At 43.2% G+C, this 14334-nt stretch overlaps 1 protein-coding gene across 1 annotated transcript in view; it reads right to left on the minus strand.

The window, feature by feature from the left end:
• The window catches only part of fbxl13 (F-box and leucine-rich repeat protein 13), a 447713-nt gene that overhangs the window by 89247 nt on the left and 344132 nt on the right, over nt 1–14334 (minus strand). The window contains exon 17 of the mRNA XM_068059249.1: nt 6505–6624. Within this exon, the coding sequence (XP_067915350.1) occupies nt 6505–6624 (120 nt within the window). The remainder of the gene's footprint in view (nt 1–6504; nt 6625–14334) is intronic.

Genomic DNA, 14334 nt, shown 5'->3' on the forward strand with positions numbered 1-14334 from the left:
TAGAGAGGGTGCAGAAAAGATTCACAAGGATGTTGCCTGGTTTGGAGGGCTTGAGTTATAAAGAGAGATTGGATAGGCTGGGTCTGTTTTCACTGGAGTGAAGGAGGCTGAGAGGGGACATGATAGAGGTATATAAAATTATGAGAGGCATAGATGGCGTAGATAGCCAGAGTCTGTTTCCCATGGTAGGGGTGACTAAAACTAGAGGGCATAGATTTAAGGTGAGAGGGAGGAGGTTTAAAGGGGATCAAAGGGGTAAATTTTTCACACAAATAATAGTGGATATCTGGAATGAGCTGCATGAGGAGGTGGCGGAAGCAAGAACAGTAGCAACATTTAAGAGGCATCTGGACAGGTACTTGAATGAGCAAGGCATAGAGGGATATAGAATTAATGCAGGCAGGTGGGATTAGAAAAGATAGGCATTATGGTTGGCATGGACGTGGTGGGCCGAAGGGCCTGTTTCTATGCTGAAGTACTGAAGTACTCTATGAAGTACTACCCAGACTATGGCATACTGTAGGAGTCAATTTAATCACACGTAATCAAGAATGGTATCTCATAGTTGCAGACTACTACTCAAAATTCCCTTTTATTCAGAAGATGAATGATTTGAGAGCCACAACAATAATCTCAGCAGTACGAGTTCTGTTCACTGAGCAAGGGATTCCTGAAAGGTTAACATGTCACAATGGCATCCAATTTATATCCAGAGAATTTAAGGAATTCACTGACCAGTATGGATTCAACACCTTCACCTCATCACTACACTACCCACGGGGACACAGATTTATAGAAAGACACGTCCAGACGGTCAAAAGAACACTTGTGTGAAATGCCTTGAGACGAAGGAAGACCCAAACCTGGCCTTATTGTCACTCCGATCCACACCTCTCAAGGCTGACATGAAATCACCTACAGAGCTGTTAAATGGAAGAAAATATAAGACAACTCTGCCAAGCAAAATACATCCTTCAAGTGACCAGGAGGAAGTGAGACAACAACTCACTGAAGCACAGGTAAGAGAGCAACACTTCAACAAATATGCTAAATCCCTACCTGAGGTGTTGAAAGGACAAACTGTACACATACAGGATCCAATAATGAAAACCTGGAGCCCAGCAAAAGTTCTTAGTGAAGCTGAGACTCCAAGGTCATGTATCATTGGGACCGAAACTGGTAACCAAATGAGAAGGAACAGAATCCATATTCGACCTACACCTGAGCTGGAACAACAGAAAAGACCTTCAAAAACACCGGAAACATCACTATCCAGCGAGACAACATTAACAACATCACCAACAAGTGACACAACATCGCCTGTTCAGCATGCCAACTCACCACTGGAGCAACAAATACCAAATCTATAAGATGGAGGCACAATGTCTTATGACCCAAGTGATACTGCGAATAATTTTTAAAAAAGAATACACACTATAAAAGACCCTAAAAAGGGGTTCAGATTATTTCCACAAGTCGGATGATAATCTTTTTTTTATTTATATTGACAGTTATATTGATATAGGGGCATTATGTTTTAAAGAGGGATATATATGTACATATTGTTATACTATCTGTAAAGTATTAGGAACTAATTAGCTGGGAGCTAGTTGTTATGTGTAAGTGTTCCAGTAGGGGCCACATTCACGGCTGCACTGAGAAGTCATGTTATATGTAACACAGAAACCAGTTCAACCATGTTCCACAGCTCAAAGCATTGTGCTGAATTAAACAAGACTGACTCCAGCCTTTTCCAGGTTTAAAGTGTGATTCTTTCTAACATCTGGGAACCAGAAACAACATAAAGATGAAACAGTACCTTTTCAGATGGTGCTGCCTTTGGGTTTGAAAATGCTTTTTATCTGGCCTTTCAGCCAGAACAATGGTGGTAACTAATGCTTCTACTTTCATATAAAGTTATTTTATACCAGTATCAATTTGTAGCACACTAATTTTCAAACTGTTGTAAGGCTATTTCCAGTGCAAATACACTTATTCAAACAATGGCAGCTGTTGATGTAACTAAAATATACTGGAGTTTCCATAATCTACATTTTGGACATGCACTTTTGTCTGATTTAGCACCATTTGTTGGGTTATATTAAGCAAATGACAGACTGATCTTGGGTTCAATGATTTCAAATAGCAAGCATGAAAGCAATTTATTTTAAATATTGAAGCTACCTCTTTACTGTAGTTGGCTTGTCACCTTTTAAAGGAAAGGACAGCAACTTGAGGGCAAGTAATTACAAATGAAACAAAAAATTTACAATGTTGACATTTCAAATGCTTTTCCTAGCCAATTTAATGCAAACCGAACAGAAATTGACCTGTAAGCTAAATAGCTTAAATGCAGTAGATCCTTTCAAGGTTGTTCTTTGAAGTATATCCAGACATTGTAATAATATGCTGCTTCAGCTTAGGCTAGACATCTATTAAATAGTTAAATATTTAGGCGGTCGGTAGCATAGTGGTAATGCGAATGGACTAGTAACCCAGAGGCCTGAATTAATGCTCCAGAGAATTTGTGGGGCTAAAGGGAAGGAGCGGAGGAGTGTGACTAGGTGAATTGCTCTCACAGAGAGCCAACGTGGAGTCAACAGGCCGAATGGCCTCCTTCTATGCTGTAACCATTTTATAATTCCGCCACTGCTTAAATCCGGTGAAAGACGATCCCATAGTCTGAGCTGCCTGTGTGCAGAGTTGCGGCTACAGCTTCAGTGTATTCTTACCTGCTGCTTTGTCACAGGGGAGGCGGTGGCGTAGTGGTATTATCACTGGACTAGTAACCCAGAGACCCAGATCTAGCGACATGGGTTCGAATCCCACCACAGCAGAAGGTGGAATTTGAATGTAATTAATAAATCTGAAATTAAAAGTTAATCTAATGATGGCGATTGTTGTAAAAACCCATCTGGTTCACTAATGTCCTTCAGGGAAGGAAATCTGCTGTCCTTACCTGGTCTGGCCTACATGTGACTCCAGACCCAAGCAATGTGGTTAACTCTTACATGCCCTCTGAAATGGCCTAGCAAGCCATTCAGTTGTACCTAACCGCGACGAAGTCAATAAAAAGGAATGAAACCGGATGGACCACCCGGCATCGACCTAGGCATCGGAAACGACAACGGCAAATCCAGCCCTGTCGACCCTGCAAAGTCCTCCTTACTAACATCTGGGGACTTGTGCCAAAGTTGGGAGAGCTGTCCCACAGACTAGTCAAGCCTGACATAGTCATACTCACGGAATCATACCTTACAGACAATGTCCCATACACTGCCATCACTATCCCTGTGTATGTCCTGTCCCACCGGCAGGACAGACCCACCAGAGGTGGCGGGACAGTGGTCTACAGTAGGGAGGGAGTTGCCCTGGGAGTCCTTAAGTTCGACTTTGGACCGCATGAAGTCTCACGGCATCAGGTCAAACATGGGCAAGGTAAACTCCTACTGATTACCACCTACTGCCCTCCCTCAGATGATGACTCAGTACTCCTCCATGTTGAACACCATTTGGAGGAAGCACTGAGGGTGGCAAGGGCACAAAATGTACTCTGGGTGGGGGACTTCAATGTCCATCACCAAGAGTAGCTCGGTAGCACCATTACTAACCGAGCTGGCCGAGTACTAAAGGAAATAGCTGCTAGACTGGGTCTGCGGCAGGTGATGAGAGAACCAACACAAGGGAAAAGCATACTTGACCTTGTCCTCACCAATCTGCCTGCCGCAGATGCTTCTGTCCATGACTGTATTGGTAGGAGTGACCACCGCACAGTCCTTGTGGAGATGAAGTCCCGCCTTCACATTGAGGATACTGTCCATTATGTTGTGTGGCACTAGCACCGTGCTAAATGGGATAGATTTAGAACAGATCTAGCAATGCAAAACTGGGCATCCATGAGGCGCTGTGGGCCATCAGCAGCAGCAGAATTGTACTCAACCACAATCTGTAACCTCATGGCCCGGCATATCCCCCAATCTACCATTACCATCAAGCCAGGAGACCAACCCTGGTTCAATGAAGAGTGCAGGAGGGCATGCCAGGAGCAGCACCAGGCATACCTCAAACTGAGGTGTCAACCTGGTGAAGCTACAACCCAGGTCTACTTGCATGCCAAACTGCATATGCAGCATGCAATAGACAGAGCCAAGCGAACCCATAACCAATGGACCAGATCTAAGCTCTGCACATCCTGCCACATCCAGCCATGAATGGTGGTGGACAATTAAACAACTGACTGGAGGAGGTGGCTCCACAAATATCCCCATCCTCAATGATGGGGGAGGCCAGCACATCAGTGCAAAAGATAAGGCTGAAGCATTGCATCAATCTTCAGCCAGAAGTGACGAGTTGATGATCCATCTCAGCCTCCTCCAGAAGTCCCCAGCATCACAGATGCCAGACTTCAGCCAATTCGATTCACTCCGCGTGATATCTAGAAACGACTGAAGGCACCGGATACTGCAAAGGCTATGGGCCCTGTCAATATTCTGGCAATAGTACTGAAACCCTGTGTTCCAGAACTTGCCACACCCCTAGCCAAGCTGTTCCAGTATAGCTACAACACAGTCATCTACCCGGCAATGTGGAAAATTGCCCAGATACGTCCTGTACACAAAAAGCAGGACAAGTCCAACCTGGCCAATTACCGCCCCATCAGTCTACTCTCAATCATCGTTAAAGTGATGAAAAGTGTCATCAACAGTGCCATCAAGCAGCACTTGCTTAGCAAAAACCTGCTCAGTGATGCTCAGTTTGGGTTCCACCAGGGCCACAGGTCAGCTCCTGACCTCATTACAGGCTTGGTTCAAACATGGACAAAAGAGCTGAACTCAAGAGGTGAGGTGAGAGTGACTGCCCATGACATCAAGGCAGCATTTGACCGAGTATGGCATCAAGGAGCCCGAGCAAAACTGGAATCAATGGGAATCAGGGGGAAAACTCTCTGCAGTCAATGACCATCTCCAACAAGAGAGAATCGAACCATCTCCCCTTGACATTCAATGGCATTACCATCGCTGAATCTCCCACTATCAACATCCTAGGGGCTACCATTGACCAGAAACTGAACTGGAGTAGTCTTATAAATACTGTGGCAGGTCAGAGGCTAGGAATCCTGCAGCGAGTAACTCACCTCCTGACTATCCAAAGCCTGTCCACCATCTGCAAGGCACAAGTCAGGAGTGTGATGAAATACTCTCCACGCCTGGATGGGTGCAGCTCGAACAACACTCAAGAAGCTCGACACCATCCAGAACAAAGCAGCCCGCTTTATTGGCACACCATCCGCAAACATTCACTTCCTCCACCACCGATGCACAGTGGCAGCAGTGTGTACCATCTACAAGATGCACTGCAGCAACGCACCAAGGCTCCTTAGACAGCAGCTTCCAAACCCGTGACCTCTGCCACCTTGAAAGATGCATGGGAACATCACCACCTGGAAGTTCCCGTCCAAGTCACACACCATCCTGACTTGGAACTATATCGCTGTTCCTTCACTGTCGCTGGGTCAAAATCCTGGGACTCCTTTCTTAACAGCACCGTGGGTGTACCTAACTCACATGGACTGCAGCGGTTCAAGAAAGCAGCTCACCACCACCTTCTCAAGGGCAATTAGGGACAGGCAATAAAAGCTGGCATAGCCAGTGACGCCCACATCCCATGAATGAATTTAAAAAATCTTCCCCAATGCCACATGACCTGAAGGCTGTATGATGAATGATGAATGAATTGGTGGGTGATATCATGACTTACACATGAAATAGATAATGTTGTGGGAGAGTTGCAAACTCACTCTCTCATCCAGGCACATCTAAATCGAGTGGAAGACAAATTCGAGATGGCTGGAGATGATTCTGGATGCAGTGGATGACCTTGGTAACTTGAATGCCTGAAAATACTCTTAGCACTTAACAATGCTTTGCTTAATCACCCTTATGGCCGTTGGAATTCGTCATGAACTCTTTCGCCCACTCCGCCGAGTAAGACATCTCATGCAAAGATAAGCAATTCCTAACTCACCGATGGGAAGACACATCGGCTACCATCACCTGGTCTTGCCGGCCTGACGTGACAGTTTACCAGGATGTAGCTGCTTTTGCTTGCAAATAATTACTTGGAGCCACAGATGAGAGCTGAGTGCGATAAGAACCAATGAAATGTGAACTACTCTGAAGAGTATGACACGTCCCCCCTTTTCAGAGGCACTACCCCTCTCAGATACTCTCCAGATTGATGATTAAGAACCCCTTAATATGGATTGAACCAAAAAATTCCAAGAGCCAGATCAACCTTAATATTTTTCAAGCCATAATAGAGTCGCGAAAATGTTACAAAATGATTGTAATGCAGTTATTGACTAGTTTCTTAGCTTTTGTATGTAAAAACCAAGTTCCTGCAAATCATATATGTTAAATGCACAAATTTATCAATTTTCTACACTGGTAAATAGAAACGGAGTTGTTATTCATATTGATAAACCAAAAAAATGTATTTTCATACCTCTGTGCAATTTTCATCAATGATAAATCAGTAATATAGATGCAGTTGCTCAGATTTAATTCTCTGAGCTTTGAAGCTGAAGGTCCATCCAAAAAGAATCTTACGCCTGCATCAGTGATACTACAACACAAAACATATTTATTTTATTCATATAAACATACATCTACTTACATAGAAAGACTATGCATTCATCATATGTCACACATTGTTATAAGTACAAAACAATTTAAAAAAAAGAAAGCTTAAGACCTGAGAAGCCTGAAATTTACCAACAGTTATAAACTGCCCTCAGCAACTTGTAAGTAGTTATTAGCTGGATGTGCCATCTTAGATCAGTATCCTTAAAGCCATAGACTAGGTTTGCATCTAAAGATCACAACTACAGTCCAAAACTGAGATTATGGACTGGATTTACCTTAACCTTCCCCATCAGGGTTGGAATGGCACTTTCGCTCATTACCCCAGCTTACTTCTACAAAAAGCTTCAATTGTGACTGAGGCTTTCAGGAGATGAGAGGTTGAGGTGAAATGAATGATAGGGAACCAGGAATAAGCTTTCTTTCTCCATTAGAAAACTTTAGTGCTTTCCTAGGCTCAATCCCAGTGATCCTCACCAAGCCTCACCTGGTAAAGGGTGGTAAAAGGGGTAGATGGAAGGGTAATGGGTCAAGAACCATGTTCTATCTCCGCGCTGGCAGTGAACAGGTAGCCAGTGATAGTTCTGGTGCATCTTGGGGAGGGGAAAAAGAGGTCTGCAATAGATCCCACTGCCATATTTTACCCACTATTTCTGTAACCATCCCATCCAATTTGGGGTTTGATATTGAAATAAATTCTGGCTTGCCTTTGAGTGATTTGCAGGATATATACATGGGCCAAAATTTCTTGCCCTTCGGGTGTTCTTCTAATGCAACATAGCAACAACTTGTGCATGCTGATGAAAGGTTACAGACCTGAAATGTTAAATCTATTTCTCTCTGCATAGACTTGCTGAGCATTTCCAGCAATTTTTGTTTTTATAACAACAACTTGTATTTATATAGCACCTTTAATGTAATAAAACATCCCAAGGTGCTTCACATTAGTGTTAAAAAGCAAAACCTGCCACCAAGCCACAGAAGAAGATATTAGGGCAAATGGCCAAAGGCTTGGTCAAAGAGGTAGGTTTTAAAGAACATCTTAAAGGTGGAGAGAGAGGCAGAGAGAGGTTTAGTGAGGGAATTCCAGAGCTTAGGGCCTAGGCAGCTGAAGGCACAACCAACCATGGTGGAGCAATTAAAATTGGGATACTCATTAGGCTAGAATTGGGTGAGTGCAGATATCTGAGAGGGTTGTAGGATGGTGGAGATTACAGAGATAGGGAGGGGCGAGGCCATGGAGGGATTTGAAAATGAGGATTAGAATTTAAAAGTCGAGGTGTTGCCTCACTGGGAGTCAACGTAGGTCAGCAAGCACAAGGGTAATGGGTAAACAGAACCTGGTATGAATAAGGACACAGTAAGTATTTTTTTATGCGTTCATGGGATGTGGGCGTCGGTGGCTAAGACAGCATTTATTGTCCATCCCTAATTGCCCTTAAGAAGGGATTGTATATCAATTGTGTTTAATGCAGGTGGAGGACATTAATTGGGGTTGCACTTAAGCAGATATAAAGAGAGACTCACTGAAACTGGGGTGTAGTTGAGCTAGGAGGTGTATGTTTGTAATATTTTACTCTGTAAGTAAATGTTAGACTGAGTAAAGATTGGCTCCAGTAATATCCTTCACCAACTGGCCACCAGTGGGAATGCAACAGAAGTACCATAAGACTAGGCCACAATGCAGAAACACCTAATCCCAGCTTTATATGAGGGATTCCAGTTGCATTTGTTTGTTACAGATACTCTGTCTGCCCCAACAAGGACTGCAGAGAAGGTAAAATGGGGCTATGGCAGGCCAGAATGGGACCTTCTATGTTGATGTTTCCTGTAGTCATGGCCTCTCAGAGGCCTAGCGCACCTTTTAACATTGGTATGCCGTGAGGGAAGAGCCATATTGACCTTTTCCGTATTGGCTGTGGGGTCTACCACGGAGTTTCAGGTCAAAGACTGTGGCCAAAAATCTCAGAGGACTGCTAATTATTTAGTGTTATGTGTCCTCCTTCAAAATAGGGGTTGTGGGGTCACATTTAAGTGCATCATGGGGGCATGCAGCAAAATACCGCCAGCCCCCTACTCCTCCAGGCCAGGCATGTAGGTTGCATTTATCCTGAGGCATGCCGGTAGACAAAATGCACCTGAATGTTGTAGTTGCAAGCCTGCTGACAATATTTAAATTAGGTGACCACAGACCCTGCATACTCAGTGGTGGAGGTCACTGGCAGGTGTCATCCCAGCTTAACTCCTGGGATTTCCAGTCTATGTGATTTTGGGCCAGGAGTCTCCACAACATTTAAGAAGTATTTAGATGAGTACTTGAAATGCCATAGCATACAAGGCTATGGGCTACGTGCTGGAAAATGGGATTATAATAGTGAGGTGCTTGATGGCCGGCCTGGACACGATGGGTCGAAGGGCTTGTTTCTGTGCTGTATAACTCTATGACACATTTGTTTGTAAATATTTTTAAATAACCATATCAAGCTGTAAGAAAAGATGATAAAGAATTGGGTTTATTACGACATGATGTTGGAAAAATTAGGAAGTTGGGAATGGTGTGTCTGTACTGCTGCACTGGCCCTAGTCTGGCAACATCGTGCTTCTGAGGTGACAAGGCTGGTAAAGGACATTGAAAATACTGAAGGGAAATCAGTAGTATTCATAGAGTGAGGCTCAAGGACCAATCATTGTGCCAAAGGCTTTCGCTGTCATTTAGAATAAAATACTTCTTTGAGATTGAAGCAAAATATACATGATTTTACAAATTAACACAACTTGAAAGATTATGTAATTATAAGCCTTTACAATATCCTCAAATATTTGTGCAAAAGCAAGCCACCTATAAAAAACTATTTTTAAATGAAGACTTATCATGCATTGGGTAGCCAATTGGGGCCATCATTTACTTGCTATTTCTGAAGCTGGAAGCAACAAATGAGGTGCTACCCACATGAGGGGAAATTGTTGTTGTTCTAGCTGTAGTCCCAAAGGACCATATCATTTCTCCCTATTAAAGAGAGACAGTTGGTAATGTATAGCTTGAGGGTCACCTCTCCGCAAGCATGTGGAAGGCGAGGAGGCAGGCCTCCATGAACTACCACAGCGTCTTTCTGCATCTAGCCGTCTAGCCAACTGAGCTAACCGAGCCCAATGAAATAATTAGCATTCCCCCATTGCCCAGTAAAGAAATCATGAAGAATATGTTTTTTTTTTAATCAGTTGTTTTTAAACTTTTGAATAAGTTTCCCCTTATTACCTTGTGTATTTTTATCCCTGTTTCTTCTCATATAAACATAGAAAATAGGAGCAGGTGTAGGCCATTTGGCCCTTCGAGCCTGCATCACCATTCAATACGATCATGGCTGATCATCCAAACTCAGTACCCTGTTCCCGCTTTCTCCCCGTATCCCAGGATCCCTTTAGCCCTAATAACTATATCTAACTCTTTCTTGAATATATTTAATGATTTGGCCTCAACTATTCCACAGGTTCACCACTCTCTGGGTGAAGAAATCCCTCCTCATCTCAGTCCTAAATGGCTTATCCCTTATCCTTAGACTGTGACTCCTGGTCCTGCACTCCCCCGCCATCGGGAATATCCTTCCTACATCTAGTCTGTCCAGTCCTGTTAGAATTTTGAAGGTTTCTATGAGATCCCCTCTCATTCTTCTAAACTCTAGTGAATACAAGCCTAATCCACCCAATCTCTCTTCATACGTCAGTCCTGCCGTTCCAGGAATCAGTCTGGTGAACCTTCGCTGCACTCCCTCCATAGCAAGAACATCCTTCCTCAGATAAGAAGACCAAAACTGCACACAATACTCCAGATGTGGTCTCACCAAAGCCTTGTATAATTGCAGCAAGACATCCTTGCTCCTGTACTCGAATCCTCTCGCTATGAAGGCCAACATACCATTTACCTTCTTAACTGCCTGCTGCACCTGCATGCTTACTTTCAGCGACTGGTGCACAAGGACACCCAGGTCTCACTGCACCTCCCCCTCTCCCAACCTATCGCCATTCAGATAATAATCTGCCTTTGTTTTTGCCACCAAAGTGGATAACCTCACATTTATCCACATTATACAGCATCTGCCATGTATTTGCCCACTCATTTGCTCTTCATGTTTTGCCCCCTCCCCCCCCCACACCAATATATTCTCTTCACATAATTCACTATTCATAGTTAGATGGGGCAGAGACATAACCTTCTCACAGGCCTTTATTAATGCCACAACTTACAGGGTAGTAGATCTGTTTAGTTTAGTTTAGTTTAGAGATACAGCACTGAAACAGGCCCTTCGGCCCACCGAGTCTGTGCCGACCATCAACCACCCATTTATACTAATCCTACACTAATCCCATATTCCTACCACATCCCCACCTGTTCCTACATTTCCCTACCACCTACCTATACTAGGGGCAATTTATAATGGCCAATTTACCTGCCAACCTGCAGGTCTTTTGGCTTGTGGGAGGAAACCGGAGCACCCGGAGAAAACCCACGCAGACACAGGGAGAACTTGCAAACTCCACACAGGCAGTACCCAGAATTGAACCCGGGTCGCTGGAGCTGTGAGGCTGCGGTGCTAACCACTGGCGGGTGGTGAGGATAGGAGACCTAAACATGAGAATTTTACTAGTCTCTGGTACAGCACAATTATTACACAAAAATCAGCAGCATCATTGTGCCAGGAATTAGAACTTCCTTTTACACTATAAAAAAATAACAATTATTGATAGCGTTCAGGCTCTGTTTTGAAAATGGTTGTACAGATTCTTAGACATTGTATGCACATTTTGGGAAAGTCATTTATATGCTTAAATGACAATCTCAGATGGATGGAAAATATCCCGTGGCACTATTTTGAAGAAGAGCAGGGGACTTCTCCCTGATCTCCTAGCCAATATTTATCCCTCAACCAACATCTTAAAACAGGTCATCTGCCCTTTATCAAATTGTCATTTGTGAATATTTGCTGTGCATAAATTGGCTGATACGTTTCCTGCATTACAACACTGACTGCACTTTATTGGCTGTAAAATGCTTTTGGATGTCCTGGGTACATGAAAGGCACTATATAAATGCAAGTCTTCTTTCTTTCTTAAGGAAAGAAACGATGAGATTCCATGAGACTCTATTACTGGCACAGAACTCTGCTAGGTACAAGTGCATGATGGAGATAGGCCCAAAACATGCTAGCCCTGATTCTGTGTCCATGGGTAAAGCAGGCAATAAGTTTCATGATTTCTTCCCTTTAGACTATACTTAGAGATAGGCCCAAGAAACTAGATATCTTATGCCTATCATTTACAGGAATGAACTAAATTCATCAAAATTTCTAAGTAATACTTGAAATTCTATTAAAGCTATTAATTTATGTTATAAAGAAAAAAGAAAGCAGTAAGCATGTGTAGCATTTTCTCAGTGTGTCACATTAGTTTTATTTGCAAATTAAAAAGAATACAAAGCATAAAGCTATATAGGAAGTACATTTCAGGCTTGTAACTGCTGCAAAATTAATTAAATCTGGAGGAAAAGAAGAACCAAGTTATTATAAACATAATGTTCCATAATTGCTAGTAACAAGCTAAGAATTAATAGGACTAATTTTACAAATGTGTGATAACAGAAGCAAAGCTATTTAGAAATTGAAGACACGCTGTGCCAATTTTCCACCTATTAATGTCTCCATTTTGTTGTAAGCTTTGACATAAACCACATTGCGGTTGGCATGGATGTTAGAATAACTACATCAATAACAATTGCAAAATAAGAAAATGTATCAGTTTGTTGCAACCTTTTATGGATTGCTAAGGTAGATCTTCCAATGGTCCCCACCAATAACACACGTGAGGATCACGTGCGTAAAATCATAAGGACAGCACAGAAGGAGGCCATTTGGCCCATAGTGCCTGTGTTTGCTCTTGGTAGAGCTATTCAATTATCTTTGAATCTCCTGCTCTTTCCCCATTGCCCTGTATTTTTTCCCTTCCAGTAATTATCCAATTCTCTTTTGCATGATGCTTTCTTGAATCTGCTTCCACCACCATTTCAGACAATACATTCCAGATCACAACTCAGTGTTTAAAAAAAAGTTCCCTCAGGTTGCTTCTGTTCTTTTGCCAATCACCTTAAATCTGTGTCCTCTGGTTACTGACCCTTCTGCCACCGGAAACAGTTTCTCTTTATTTACTCTGTCAAAACCATTCATGATTTTGAACACCTCTATCAAATCTCCTCTTAATTTTCCTTGCTGTAAAGAGAACAACCCCAGCTTCTCCAGTCTCTCGTCCCTGGTAGCATTCTAGTGAATCTTTTCTGTACCTTCGCCAAGGCCTTGACATCCTTCCTAAAATCGAACACAGTACTCCAGAAGAGGTCTAACCAGTGATTTATAAAGGCAGAGCCCAACTTCCTTGCCTTTGTATCCTATTCCTCTATTAATAAAGCCAAAGATCCCATATGCATTTTAACTGCCTTCTCAACTTGTCCTGCCACCTTGAAAGATTTTGGTACATACATTCCAGGTCACTCTGTTCTTACACCCACTGGAAAATTTTACCATTTAGTTCATATTGCCTTTTCTCATTCTTCCTACCAAAATGTATCACTTCACACATTTCTGCATTAAATTTCAATTGTCAGCTAGTACAGCTTCTCTACCTATTATTATCCTGTCCATTAATTTTACTCTCCTCTTAGTGTAACCTTCACATCATCCTCTTCCTTGTGAACAAAGATGCAAAGTGCTCATTTATTACTTTCACAATGTCCTGTTGGGTCTTTTCCCTAGCCAAACTTTTCCCTAGCAAACAGTTAACACTTTAAGTGCTGGAAATTGGTCCATGCTATTTTTTAGGCATGGGGGTCGCTATTCGCAAACTGCCTGCCCCCAATGCCATGGTAATAGATAGCACACAAATTTTGTGCTGCCTCGTCATTTAAATGATTGCAGCATGCAGCCCAGCATGACCTGCACTACTGGCTGCTGCACGCTCAACAAGGAGCCTAAGAACATGCAAGAAGGGCTGAATTGCCTTCTTCTGAGCTGTAACCATTTTCTGATTCTAAGGCCAGCACATGTTCCAGCTGGCCTCTACTTCTTAAAGGGAAGCTGCACTGGATAACAGAAGGCTACTGTTGATTGATGTTGTTGCAAATCTGAACAAGGAATATGGAGCACTCAGACCAAGGAGAGGGCTTCCAGTTTCACAGATGTGGCTCTGGAGGCATCAGTGACCAATGTGGGCAGAAGAAGTGAGGCCATGTTTCCAAGCGGGGCCAAGAGGCTCTCAAGGCAAACCTTCCAAAGGGAATGGGAGCAGATGGCAAGGGAGGTCAATGCACGATTCTGGCCCTGAGGACCTGGCAACAGTGCCAAAAGAAGTTTAATGATCTCACATGCATGGTCAAGGTCAGTGAATGCACCTTTTACATCACATCCCATACTCACCAAACCACCAGCTCTCACCCTGCTCAATGCAGCACACTCCCATCACTCATGCAGCACACTCACTAGCACTCAGGACTCATGCCTAACATTCACATATTCCACTCCACCCACACATACCTTTTAATGATACAAGCCTCACAACCACCTTTTGCTGCCTCCGCATACCTCCAGCAATTCAACTATGGCAAGCACGTCACCCAAACACAGTGCAACACGATCACTGACATCCTGCCCTT

This window comes from Heterodontus francisci, chromosome 27 (assembly GCF_036365525.1).
Source record: "Heterodontus francisci isolate sHetFra1 chromosome 27, sHetFra1.hap1, whole genome shotgun sequence".
NCBI classification, from domain to species: Eukaryota; Metazoa; Chordata; class Chondrichthyes; order Heterodontiformes; family Heterodontidae; genus Heterodontus; species Heterodontus francisci.